This window comes from Melospiza georgiana, chromosome 13 (assembly GCF_028018845.1).
Source record: "Melospiza georgiana isolate bMelGeo1 chromosome 13, bMelGeo1.pri, whole genome shotgun sequence".
NCBI classification, from domain to species: domain Eukaryota; kingdom Metazoa; phylum Chordata; class Aves; order Passeriformes; family Passerellidae; genus Melospiza; species Melospiza georgiana.
This window is the reverse complement of record NC_080442.1, coordinates 6,015,314-6,029,469: the sequence shown is the minus strand read 5'-3', so window position 1 is coordinate 6,029,469 and position 14,156 is coordinate 6,015,314. Positions and strand designations below refer to the sequence as shown.

At 38.6% G+C, this 14,156-nt stretch overlaps 1 protein-coding gene across 6 annotated transcripts in view; it reads left to right on the top strand.

Annotated features, from left to right (window-relative positions):
* TJP1 (tight junction protein 1) overlaps positions 1-13,469 on the top strand; it is a 157,025-nt gene extending 143,556 nt beyond the window's left edge. For 4 of the 6 annotated variants that reach the window (XM_058033020.1, XM_058033018.1, XM_058033021.1 and 1 more), the window contains 6 exons: positions 4,646-4,696; positions 5,451-5,626; positions 6,287-6,728; positions 7,958-8,175; positions 8,479-8,622; positions 11,902-13,469. In XM_058033020.1, the coding sequence (XP_057889003.1) occupies positions 4,646-4,696; positions 5,451-5,626; positions 6,287-6,728; positions 7,958-8,175; positions 8,479-8,622; positions 11,902-11,996 (1,126 nt within the window). In that variant the 3' untranslated portion in view covers positions 11,997-13,469. The remainder of the gene's footprint in view (positions 1-4,645; positions 4,697-5,450; positions 5,627-6,286; positions 6,729-7,957; positions 8,176-8,478; positions 8,623-11,901) is intronic. The other 2 variants (XM_058033019.1, XM_058033023.1) reach the window with 1 other exon arrangement.
* The last annotated feature ends 687 nt before the right edge of the window (positions 13,470-14,156 follow it).

Sequence of the window (14,156 nt, the reverse complement as noted above, 5' to 3'; positions counted from 1 at the left end):
GGTTAGAAAAGACCACTAAGATCAAGGCCAACCATAACCCAGCACTGCCAGGTCCATCACTTAAATCAGTCCCTAAGTGCCACATCTACTACACATCTTTTCACCTCCAGGGATGGTGACTGCAGGACTTCCCTGGGCAGCCTGTTCAATGTCTCATAACCATGTCTCATAACCCTTTCAGCAAAGAAATATTTCCCTAGATCCAACCTAAACTTCCCTGGTGCAATATGAGGTTACTCCTCCTTATCCTGTCACTTCTTACCTGGGAGAAGAGGCTGACCCCCCCCCGGCTACAATCTCCTTTCAGTGGGTTGTAGGCTGATAATGTCTCTGCTGAGCCTTCTCCAGGCTGAGCCCCCCAGGCTCCCTCAGCTGCAGCTCACAAGATTTCTGCTCCAGACCCTTCCCCAGCCCTGTTGCCCTTTTCTGGACCTGCTCAATGTCCTTCTTGCAGTGAGGGGCCCAGAACTGGACACAGCACTCGAGGTGTGGCCTCAGCAGTGCCCAGTACTGTGGGACAGTCACTGCCCTGGTCCTGCTGGACACACCACGGCTGCCACAGGCCAGGTGCCATTGGCCTTCTTGGCCACCTGGGCACACCTGGCTCATGTTCATCTGCTGTTGACCAATGCCCCCAGGGCCTTTTGCAGCTTTCCAGCCCCTCTGCCCCAGCCTGTGGCATTGCAGGGGTTGGAGTGAGCCAAGGGCAGGACCCAGCCCTGGGCCTTGCTGAGCCTCCCACAGTTAGCCTCAGCCCACTGGTCCAGCCTGTCCAGATCCCTCTGCAGAGCTTTCCTACCCTCCAGCAAATCAACACTCCCACTTAATTTGGAGTCACCATGGACTTACTGGGGCAAGTAAATCAATTGCCTCATCAAGATCATGGATTGTGTTCTGTTTATGATCATAAGCAGCACATAACAAAGTATTTTCTTAGTCTAATACAGTAGTGCTTACACATCTTTCAAAACAAAGGTTTTGATTTATTCCAGTTCTGCATGCATTTGTTCTTGTGCACTTTTAGCCATGTTTGACATTAGGAAACTGAGCCTTTAGGGAATATTGCTGAGGCCAGAATTTAATCTGTTGATGGAAACATCTGTTTCCTGTATTGTTTTGCTTCCTTGATTTGGAACATTTTGATACAGAAATTGTGTGAAAGCTCATACACAAATTTAATGCAGGTAAAGAGCTGGCTGTTTTGGAGAGTACTTACACAAACCTTTTGAATACTCTCCACAGTTATTTAAATTTGTTTTGATTCTGTAAATTTGTTTTGAAACTGTAACAAGATGTTTGTAGATGTTACTGTGAAAAGCTACCTTGGCTTGCTGAATGCAGCTTGAAAACCGGGTAATTTTTGAAAGCTTGGGTTGAATTCCTGCTTGATACATGGACTATTCAGGGCAGGCTGAAAATCTGGCACTTTCAATGTAAGTAAGATCTTTAGAATGAAATAACAAACTAGTTAGCTGAAGTTGTATGATGTCTGTGATCTTCCAGTGTCTGTCTTTGTGACCTGAGAATGTTGGAATACTCCAAAAAGCTTGATAGATTTTAAAGATTTCACTTTTTTTTTCCCCTAATGATATCTGTATTGGATATCTGTAACCAGTTCTGATTTGCAGGCAAGGGTGCTTCTTATCCTTCCTTTAGACTTGCCCAGTGTCTTCTGTTGGCAAGATAAGAGCTTAGCTGTTCTGCTCTCTGGGGGCATCATGGGACAGACCTAAGAAAACTGTCCTGACTGGCCTCATAGCAGTAACTTTCAAGATTCCACTCTCACATACAAAAGCCAGTGTTACCTACAGATGATCCATTCTGGTCTGTAGGCATGGACTGTGTTGCCATTGAAAATCCAAGTCATGCTTTGGGAGAAGTAATTGTGAGGGTTGTAAAATTCTTCAGATGGAGAATGTCAAAAGCTTTCCTTACATTTGTTAATCTACAGTGTTGTCATGGTGAAAAGCATGAGAGACAGACACAACTATTGAATTTTTGGTGCAGAACAGCTCATGGTTGAGAGAGATTGTTCCATATTTCTACCTACTGCTTCTGTCTGCTGTGACACTTGTATTTTTTGGCTGCTCAGTTGTGTTTTGCTAGTGAGTTAGTGTGTAACTTCAGGGCTTGTATGTGTGGGAAGGTGACCTCTTACTGCCACAGAGAGGAGTAAGGTAATACTGGTTTTAAGGCTGACAATTTCATGTATCGTACGGGACAAACATGTGTTGTGTTTTTGCTTTGTGGAAGAATGTAACCCTTAACAGGAAGGGACAGACATGGGAAAGAAAATTTACCCAGGGTAGTCCAGTGTAAATAGACAAATACTAAAATTTTAATGTAAGTGGAAAGAGATAAACAAGGCTTCTGCTCAGTTGGGCAGTACTGGCTCTAGTACTCTGCAGTGTCCTTGTGTGGAAACACAAAACAACTGCTGTCTTGAGAAGGCATTCGTGTTTAGGACTCTTCTTTCACCAGCTTCCACATTGTTCCTGTTACTTGCTCAGTATTAATCTTTTTTCCCAGTGAATTTCTATGGTAATTGCTACTCTGTGAATAAACTCTTCTAAAAATAAACAGGACTAAATTTGGATTATACAGGAACTGTTGATTATGCAATCTCTTGCTTCTGAATAATCTGTATAATGTATTCTGGGTACAGAGGACAGATTTTATTTATTCATGAGCAATAGCTACAACTTTCTTAGAGTTAAATATTAATGTGAAACATCAAATTATGTAAAGTTCTTTGCCACTGAGTAAGTATGGTGACAGTACATATTTTTCCCACTACAAATTGTTTTACTCTTTTATTTTGTTGGGGGTTTATTTTCATAATTTAGGAACTTTATGCCATTGCTAAAGCTGCTTTATAGGGATAATGCCATATCTGCATATTACAGTTGTCAGGAGCTGTAGAATAAGGGATAGTTTCTCTTGATGTGAGAAAATAATAGATTGTAAATGGATGTGTTTCAATGGATCTCATTGAAGCAATTTGAGGCAGATATCCATGTGGATGAGTAGTGGATTTGTTGCTGCTTGGTTCAGTGTAGTTACCTGCTTTAGCTTGACATGCTGCAGAGTGAGGTAACTGCAGATTTCTGTACTGAGTAGGTTAAGAGTACTCACATGAGCAGCTGCAGCTCAGCTGAGGAGGCAGTGGGGAGCACATCCAGACTGCTGAGTGTCTGTGAGCTGGAGTCTATTGAATGTCAGCACAGTGGTTGCTGTTGCACCCACAGGCTGGGTCCCACTGGTTCATTTCTGCTTCCTTTCAAATTAAAGTAAGAGTTTTGTAATGAAGATGAGGTGGGAAATGGGTTAAAAACCAGCCTGTCAATAATTAGGGGACCTTCATGTACACACTTAGAAGCTGTAAGGGATCACTGTGCTGTGGATCACTTTGGTTCTGAGCGTGGGGATGGGATTGTGCCTGAGCCTTGCTCAGGAGCCCGTGACAGAACGTGCTTCACACTAAACACAGCTCTGTGCTCTCCTCCCTTCATCAAAAGGATAACCCTTCCCCATTTATTCATTCCCTGGGATGCTGCCACACAGTGTGCAGGGTTGGGTTTTTCCTGTGGGCTTTCACAGGGCTGCCCTCCCTGGTTCCTGTCTCCCTCTGGGCAGCAGTGATTTCAGATGGGCACTCTGAGAGAGCAGCTCCTACCCACCTGGAGTAAAGGCAACAGGGAGTGAGCATGCTGTAATGACTCCTGTTGCTGGCTTTAGATAAAATCAGTGTGAATGGAAGCTTTGAGACAGATCTAAAGTAATCTTTTTTGCTGCTCTGGTTTTAGAGATATGTTCATACAAATGCTGTTTAGATCACTGATCTTCTCACTCATGTGGTGATCAAGCAGACTTTCAAATGTTACCAGCCTTTTCTTAGTTTCATAGCCTACTCCTCTGAAGCACCAAGGTGGTTGGTGTCTAGAATTGTTGCCTGTTAAATGCATAAGAGTATACAGAAAGTGAGGGAGTGAGGGAAAGCTGTCCTCATGTACAATGTATTTTCTTGCTACATGAAAGCAAGGTAAGTCAAAAATCAAGGGAAGCTATCAGTGTACTTTTGGTTCTCTGTTTCTCCCAGTATTTATGAACAGTTCTAAGATGTCCTTTTAGATCCTGTAAAACACAACCAGAAGCATTTTATGGTGTGGGCTCTTGGATGAACTGACAGTGCTGGAGAAACGGTTGCTATGAATGTGCCCTCAGTACATATCTGCAGTGCAATACAAAAGTACAATTATTCTGTGAATGCTCTGACGGAAGAAGTTGTTTCAAATTAGACCATGTGTGAGGTTGTTCATTTCTTTTGATGTATTGAATAACTTTGTTTATGCAGATTGTAACAAATGCCTTAGTGTACTCCCATTCTTACTTTTAATATCTGCCAATCCAAGGTCTTGACTACCTCCTAATTCACTGATGAATCTCATATTGAATTTGTGATCATTGTGCACATGCATATGGTAAAGGTTTTGTCAGAAACCTCTCTGTGAATAGTGTCTGTTTCAACAACCTTGTCATATCACAGCTGCTAGGACTAACATAGAGTTTAAAGAAATAATATGCTCAAGATAGAATGACTATTTTCTTTCATTCTTCTATTGCTGTTTGCTTTGCCATCACCTAGATTTCTTGGCTCTTACACTAGCTATGACTACTTGAAAAGGAACATCAAGTGGTAAGACTGTTGTTGATGTGAGGATGTTTTCAGGTGTCCTCTCACTGTTACATTTCATCACAGGCATTATGTGCACTAAAATTTGAAACACAAATTCTGGAAGCAAGCGCAATAAACATATTGCGGTCCAAAATTACAGGTGTTTGTGAAATCAATCATTTTCTGAAGTAAACCTGTGGATAAACATTTCTAGCATAAGAAAAATGTTTTGAAAATAAGATTTTAAAGTTAAAATACACTATGCACATAAAGCTAGTGAAGCTTAAGCTGATTACATTTCTAATTAAGATGGCATTGTTCAAATACTAGGTGTATTTAAAGAAGTTATACTAGAATCCATGGTCCTGTTGGCTAATTAGGCTTTTCAAAAACATCCCCAAAAAGAACTGGATTTACATTTTTCTTTTGAAAACCCATGAAATTAGAGAACATTCTTTCATTGAAATTACTCCAAATGAAGTTGAAAAATTGATATCTAGTAGGCAATTATGCAAATACACCTGAAATGTCATCTGCCTTTTGTTTGCCTTGGTTTGTGTTACTAATCTTCTAAAGGTCAATGTTGTCTGAATCTCTTGTGCTTATCAATAAATGTTTTTATACTTGAGACAGGCTATTCAAGAAAATAATGTTTTAATGTTTATAGGAAAAGATGGAAATCAGGTGATCATAGAAGACAAAAAATAGCAGTGAATGCAGGAGCTATGAGGAAACTGAACAGTCAAATGTTTGTTTTTTAATTCTATTTCAACAGGGGGAAACCAACTGATACTGAATCAATGGACAGACCTGTTGGTGAAAAACGCTATGAGCCAATCCCTCAAGTTACAACTCCTCCTCCTGCTCCTTCAGTCCAGTACACACAGCCACAGTCAATTAATAGCCCTGTCCTGTCTCTCCCAGCACACCACAAGCCTGCACTTTCTGAAGGTGAGCAATTACAAAGCTCACCTTTGTGGGAACAGCCATTGCATCTCAGGTGCCTGTGGGGTTGCTTCAGCATGTCTACACGTGTAGCTATTTTGTTCTCTAACTGAAATGTGGAATAATTATTATTGAAAATAGTTTTTTACTGTAGTGAAATTGAGTTTTATGAAATTATTTTGTGATTCTGTCTGAAACAATGAAGCTTCCAGGTGTTAGTAGTACATGTACTGTCTCAGCAAAGATGAAGTAAAACTCCCTGTGCTTTGGACCAGAATTCTTCTGACATGAGTAATAGTTGAAGGCTTCTAAAAGCAAAAGAACAAGTTGTTTTCACTTTCATATTGAGGGAGTTGCCTAGTTCAATTGAATTTTCTGGTTTGTGCAAGTACACAATGGTATTTCAGTACTGGTTTTCTGGGGGTTTGATCATGATATAAACGAGTCTTAACCTTTTTATTGAAAGGTCATACTGTTGTCTCCAGCATGTTTAATGAAATGTTAGATAATGTGCAAAAGGCAAGAGGAGGACAAATGATCTAAGAGAGCAAAGCTGAACCTGTGTGTATTTTATACTGAAAATTAAGAATTGACTAACGTGTTTTTTTAATGCCTTTAGACATTTCTGGTTACTGACAAGTTCAAGTATTTTCATTTTCATTGCAGTTAACTCTGTGTCTGACCCTCCTCCACCTCAGAATAAGTCAGCAATTTTCAGATCCTCTAGAGAGGACACTGTGCAGTCCACTTTTTACCCTCAGAAAAGCTTCCCTGATAAAGGCCCTGTGAATGGAACTGAGCAGATTCAGAAACCAGTCACTCCTTCCTACAACCGCTTCTCAACCAAACCTTACACGAGCGCCGCGCGGCCCTTTGAGCGCAAGTTCGAGAGTCCCAAATTCAACCACAATCTCTTGCCAAATGAAGCTCAGCATAAACCAGAGTTGCCATCAAAATCTTCAAATTCTCCTCAACCAATTTTGAAAGCACACAGCTCATCGCAGCCCCCCGACTTTGAGAGTGGAATGGACACCTATGCTGTACAGGTCGACAAGCCTAAATATCAACCAAATAATGTCAATGCTGTGCCTAAAGCCATTCCTGTAAGGTGAGCTGCTGCTTCTGCTCTTTCCACTTGTACATCTATAGGTCACTTGTGAAAAAACAGCTTTTTTTAGTCTGCTTCCAATTTCTTTTGATGTAATAGTTGAAAGATTGATGCTATGATTGTAAATTCTGCCGAAGGATAGATATTACAATATGTTCTATGTCCCTGTACTGTCTTGCATTCCGTTATTAGAAAGTGGCATGGCTTTTACTTCCTATTTCTCATACTAAATCATAAATTTTCTGGTGGATAGTAATAACTTGTCCTGGCAATCTATTTCAGAAAAGGAATTAATTTCTAAAGATAGCTGTTGCACCAAATTGTATTAGTTGTGTGCTTAGAGAGACCTCATGGGACACATGAATAAGGGATACTTTAAAAATAGTTGTGAAAAGGGAAGGTAACTTCTGCAGTTTCATATTGGTGCTCTTTACTGTGAGACAAACCAGTAGCTGCTTAATGGCAGCTTGTGCTTGTCTAATATGCTTTAATGTATAAGAACTATATCAAGAGCCACAAATACTGTTACAATCTTCAGCTATTTGCTTTTGCAGAACAGTGTTTTATTAATATTTTATTTCAGGCTAATAATAATAATGTGTGAACCAGACTTAACATTTTGCTGTTTGTCCTACATGATGTTAAGCACCTGAGAAATGTTTTACGCTAGGTAGTTCTGTAGACTGCTGCATTTTGGAGTTACTGGTTCTTTGAGTGAAATTCTTTTGAGACTGTTCAGAAAACTTCATCAAGGTACCTTTAAGTTACAAATTTCTCTTCAGTTATAGCCTGGCAACCTGGAAAAATGTGTGTAATTTTCTTTTTTAATTTTTACAAGCTTTGTTTTCTATATGTAAGTAGAAGGGTTCAGTGTTACTTGAGTAAAAATTGTTAGTTCTTCTAGTATTAAAGTCAGAATGGGGTTTTGGGCTAAAAAAAACTTTTTAATGTTAGTTGCATTTACTTTTATGAAGGTGAATCTGTAGCTGGGATAAGCTCTTTCTGTATAATGCCAGAAGCAGGCACTTGGGAACACAAGATTCAGGTGGTCTGAATTCTTGCTTTAACTACTTGCTGAAGGTTTTCAGGGCATGTAAGATTTGGGGTTTTTTGTTTGTTGAGGGGTTCCTTTCTTTGTTTTGGGATTTTTTGGGGCAGAGTTAGGTTTTTTGCCAGAGAGTTTCAGGAAGGAAATAATGATAAAACTGCTAGGCTTTCTGTCTTTTCAGCCCTACAGCACTTGAGGATGAGGAGGAGGAAGATGGACACACTGTTGTAGCCACAGCAAGAGGTGTATTTAACAGCAATGGTGGTGTATTGAGCTCCATAGAGACTGGAGTTAGTATTATTATACCACAAGGAGCCATTCCAGAGGGAATAGAGCAAGAAATATATTTCAAAGTCTGCAGAGACAACAGTATACTTCCACCTTTGGATAAAGAGAAAGGTAACAGCTGGAACTGTACGTTGTTCTGTTATTTAATACAATTATTTTCTAACAAAAACAAAACAGAATATGAAAGTTACCTTAATAGGCTTCAACAGTTTTCATTTTGAGATTGTAGTGTGTTCTATTGAAAAGTCACTTGAGTGAGAAACAATCTTGTGCTTTTCTTTACTGACAGATCTAAATGTTCATGTTTTTCTCTAAATTGAGTTACTGAGTAGCTCTGCCATGTAATTGTGTAACACTTTGAATGTATTTCACAAGTCAGTATTTTTCAGAGATTTTTCTTTCTCTTAACTGCAGGTGAAACACTTCTTAGCCCCTTGGTAATGTGTGGGCCTCATGGACTAAAATTCCTGAAGCCAGTGGAGCTGCGCCTGCCACACTGTGCGTCTATGACCCCTGATGGTTGGTCTTTTGCTCTAAAATCCTCCGACTCCTCGTCGGGTATGCTGTCCTCCCTCTGTCCTTTTGGGGCTTTTGGGTGCTATCGTATAATTTAAGTAATTTTGGCTAAAGGTGATGCTGTGTAATATAAAAACTCAATCATTGTATTTGTGTCAAACTCTCCCATTTCACTTTCATTACAAATGTCTTTCTTACATTTACTCATGGTGCAAATTCATAGCTAGAACCATGATAGCAGAAAAAGAGTAATATCTCCAGTCTATTCAATATTACCGTATTTTTCTATTCTGTCTTCTTTCTTGAGGACTGCTGCAGCTGAATACACTTGAAATGATAGTCGCACTAAAATTGAGAGGAAATGAATATGTACCTCTGATTGGCCTTTGTAACATAACTGGTGTTTGTCTGTTGCTTAATTAACCATATAGGACTCTGGCAAATCTTAACAATCTGCATGCTCATAAATCATGATTTAACGCTTGTTAACTGTTTCCATGTGTGCAAGTTGATGCTAACAATTTGGTCATTTAAGAAAACTATAGGTGTGCAGTAAAAGCATATACAGTTTATTCTAATGTAGCTGGTTTTTCCAAAAGACTTTTCTTGCTTGCTCCTACCTATCTCTCCTCTACTGCCTTTATCCAGAAGTCTCTGGTTGATAGTAAAAGTTGCAACTAGGTTGCAATTTTATTTACCTGTTCATTTTTACCTCACTGTGGCTTTCTGGGATGAGGGAGAGAATGTATTGACTGGAATTATCAGTGAGGAGCCTAATTGAGAATTCTGGGCAAGTTTCAAGCAATTTCATGAAACGGCTGTGAGGTTACAGAGATTTAAAAAGGAATGCTTGCACATCTGGGGAAAAAGTCTTAAGATTTTATTCAGCTACTTTCAAAATTTATGGTGGAAGATTCAAGTCATTAATGTGCACATGTGATCTGAGTACTGAGTGAAAAATGTATTTCTGTATACAGCATTTAAGCCACCATGTATGCATATCCTCTGTCACTAATGTATCTATCACTGTCAACACCAAAGCACTGATGCTTTGAAAGACTAAAGCATCAATCCCCTTCATGGGGAATCAATAATCTAGAGGTATTAATGGCAATAATTTTTAGTTGTTTTTTATAAGCTACTCTATGCATGTGTTGCATGCATCTATTTAACAATGTGTGTATACATGGCCGTGATAAAACACGGGCTCATAAACAATAGGGTCCCAAAAGATATGACAACTATGTACAAAACCAACACAGCACTTCCTTTGTAACTAATAGCACCTGTTCATGAACTTACTTGAAGTGAAGGGAGAGGACTCAAATGATCTAAACAATAACTGAAGTTACTGAGACATTTTCCTCCCTTTCCAAAGTGGGATGTGTGTGTGCGTGCATGTGTGGGTGAAAGCAAGAGCGTGTATATTTAAACCCTAACACTTTCTGTACTGTAAATATAACACCACATTCTGTTAATCTGAAATGGGATGTATATCATAACATTGCTCTTTTGAGACAAACTTAAAAATTAGGCAATTCTGTCTTATGATATGTAAGTAGACCATACTGTGTCTTAAATAAATAATTGTTTTCTCTCTTTCTAAATTAGTTGGTTATGGGACTCTGATTCTTGGGGTGGCTTTATTATAACAATTTATACAATTCTGGGGTTTTTCTCTCTTCAGTCGTCTGCTCTACCTCATCTTTTCTCAATGTATCCATGTTCTGTCCTAAAAGTGACATTCATTTGCACTTACTAACATCCTTTCTGCCACATTTAAGCCTCATACATTGGTATTTTACTGTCAAACTCCTGCAAAAGCTTAACTGATTCTGGTATTAAAGCTGACTGGGAAAAAAAATTGCCTTTTATGGCCACATTGATTGGAACATAAAAAATACTGAGTGATCTCTTTATTTTCCTTTTGAAAGCAGTTGTATGGGAAAATATGGGAATAACATCCTCAATAGCTATGTATACTTACTATGGATTTAGAAGGAAAGGTTGGAAACAAGTCTGCCTGTCTCATGTGCAAGACTAGGACCCGACCGTCTTACAGTCCTGTTCTGCCCTTTTAATACATTTGGTCATATGAGTTTGGAATGCAATTTCCTCAATCTATAAAAGGAAAAATTCTCCACCATTATTGAGGTTTTTGACGGAAATAAGCAGTCTCAGCTGGTTGCAGTAAATTTGTTTGTGTTCTCTGACTGTATACTGGCCACTTCTATTCTTTGTCACTACGTTAGATGTTGCCATCACTCAGTGCATTGTGTACTTCATTTTGTTTTCATGAGTTCAAGAAAATTATGTGGAATTTGTATTATTCTCACTTAATACTGAGGTCTCAAGTGTGTGACTGGGTTCTCTAGCTTGTTATAATTTCTCCTCAAGGCAGATGTATTTGGCCAAGCTATTTAATGTCATATATCTGAAAGGCTGAAGAGAACTTCAGTGCATTTTCCACTTTCTACCATAGTGGGATGGTCACACCTTTTGTGTAGTGGCAACAATTGGTAGTGATTGTAGGTGGGTAAATGAAGAATACTGTCTCCACTTGAGAGACAATTGACTGTGCAGAGGGAGTGTAACCTTTGGTCTGGTGAGATGGCAGCTGATGACCTGCTGTAACAGATTCTTACCCAGAACCTTTGATCATGAGTAGATCAGCTCTGTTGTAAAGATTTTTATGTACCAGTTAACTGGAATACTTTTAGTATTTCAGGCTTTTAAACATATACTGGATGTAGCTGCGAAATGACTACAATCCTGTCTGCAATTATTTTCATCATAGAAAATAAAACTACCAATGTGTCATAGTGCTTAGTTACAACATGACTTCTGATTTGCCTCATCTGTGCTCAGAACTGTCTCAAGACACTTCAAATGCATCTTGCCCACATTAGCTTCTAAAATTTCTTTTTTTCTTTCTTTTTTCTTTTTTTTTGTCAATGGCAGTGTAGGAAGGAAGCAGTGAACACCTGATTCACTGTTAATAAGTCTCAAATGGAAAGCACTGTGTTGGTGCTGTAGAGTAGTATGAGTGATATTTACCAGTTCCTGAATGCCACAGCATGTTTTGAATAACTGACCTTATCCTATGTGATATGAAAATGAAGGGATATTTTTTATTAAGAACATGCAAACTGCAGGGTTTTTAAACCATCAGACAAAACAGGAACAAAGAAAAAAAACCGAAAAACCAAAAGAGGTGTTGCTTCAGAACTTAAAAGCTCCTGTCCAAAAGCTTGGTTGTTTCAAGATGTGCACTGTGTGACAGCAGATACTAAACACCAGCATTGTGTTTTCCTCCCACAGGTGACCCCAAAACCTGGCAGAACAAGTCTCTTCCCGGGGATCCAAACTATCTTGTTGGAGCAAACTGTGTCTCAGTCCTAATTGACCACTTCTAAATATTAAGTTAGCTGACTGAGTAAATAATATGAAACTGAGATGGACCTTACATATAAACTGAACCACTCTATCAAGTATTAACTGTTCTATAAGTGATAATGGATCTTAGTGTTTAAGCATCTTGCTTTAACTAACAATGAATTAGCAAGTACACTCTTTGAACCATGGTCACAATACATGCCACAAGCAGGGAGTGTACAGGGGAACAAGGTTTTGCAGGTTCTGTATGCTTTGGTTTGGTTGTTCTTTTGTGTTGGGTTTTTTGTTTCTTTTTTGTTGTTTCTTTTTTTTTTTTCTTTGTTAAAGGACACTACTAGTATTTTGTTGTTATCTGAAAGTACCAATGAAACTATACACAGAGGAACTAAATTTGTTTCATACTCCAGTGTCAAAACCACAGATTTTGGCCTGCATTTTTGCAACTGTGTGTTTTTAACTCACAAGACTACCTTTTGGTCTCTGGTTTTTAAATGACTTTTGGTGTACATGTCCAAGGAAATGGCAGTCAGCTTGGGGTAGCACAGTTTAGATGTTTTCCTCTGCTGAGAGGTAATGCAAACACATCTACATGCTGTGTATGGAAACATTGTCCTGAGAACAGGGGGGAGGGGGAAAAGCATGTGGGATGACTATGGTTCAGATGCCTCTGTGGATTTGTAAATTAACCACATTATTACAGACCTATTAACCAGCAGGGATGCCTTACCCTCATGTTTTTAATAGTCTTAGCTCTCATAGTTCTCTGTATTAAGTTTGTATGGCTTTTGTGCTTACTTAGGTATTATATCATGAGAGACTGGGGTGGGGGGGAACAACAACAAAAAAATTGTGAGTTTGGTTTAGAGAAAGAGCGTTGTTTGTGTTCATCAGCCAGAAGAGAACCAGAAGAAAATGATGGTATGTTTTCTGCTATGCATTTGAAAATTTATAGATGTTATAGACCGCTTGTATATAATGCGTGCATACCACTTTTGTTTTTGGTTTGTAAATTAACTTTTATAAGCTTTACCTTTTTATATATATAAATATATATAAAAACAAACGAAGTTTCTTAAGGATATCTTTGTATTCTCATACCTTTTGAGCCTTGAACTTTGACATCTGCAGCAATAAAGCAGCATTTCTACAATATACGAACGAGGACATTTTTTAAAAATGCACAAAGTTGTTACCTTTTAAAGTGCTGCATTTAAAGAATATAACTCGGAATTCTCTACTTTGATTAAATTCTTGAAAAGTATCCCTACTGTAATTTGTCATAAGGATGCTGTACTATGTGCCCTGAAATGTATTTTTTTACTAATAGACAATTTATTACGGCACAATGGCACTACTACTGTTTAGATAATATACCACTGCATTCTGTTAATGAGTTATTAGCTATTCAGGTGTGGCTGATTTTTTTTTTCTCTGCAGTTATTAAATTACACGTTTCTAAATATACAGAATAAAACCGTTTTTAAAATAATAAAGATGATTGTAGTACCTTATTATTTCTGAAATGCATTTATGTGTACCTAACAGTTTTGATTTTATTTTTTATGTGTAAGTAGACAGCTGGATTCTGCCATATGTTCATATGTGTAGTAGGAGTCCTTTGTGGAGTGAGTTGGAGCTATCTACAGCAAGCAGGGCTTCTGAAATTATCAACTCCATTGTGGATCCATTGGAATTACTCAGTACAGCTAGGGGAGGGGTAGATTTCTCTCCTGGCTCATTGTGGTGGGCTAGTTTACCTGTGACACCTTATCTTCCAAAAATCTAGGTAGTGTTCTAGCATGCAGATTTACACATAGTATAGCTCTACTATTTTAAAGTTATTCCTACAGAATCCCATTACCTGTTTGGAGTATTCCATGGCTAACTAGTCATTCTATCTAGTCATTCTAACTAGTCATTCTGTCAGGGAAAACAAATTCTAAAAGATTTTTTTTTAAATGCTGGGAAGCAATGCATAAACCCTGATGTTTACTTTCTGTACTTCTACTTACAAGTAAGTTTTGTTTCTCAGGCATGACTTAGCCCCGAAGATGCACTTACTATTGTTCCTGTTCTTCCTCATGGCTTATCTCACTCATAGCAGAGCATGAGACTGGACTTGGCCTAGGGTAAGCACTACTTGGCCAGACAAAAACATCAGTGCTATCAACAGTGATGTA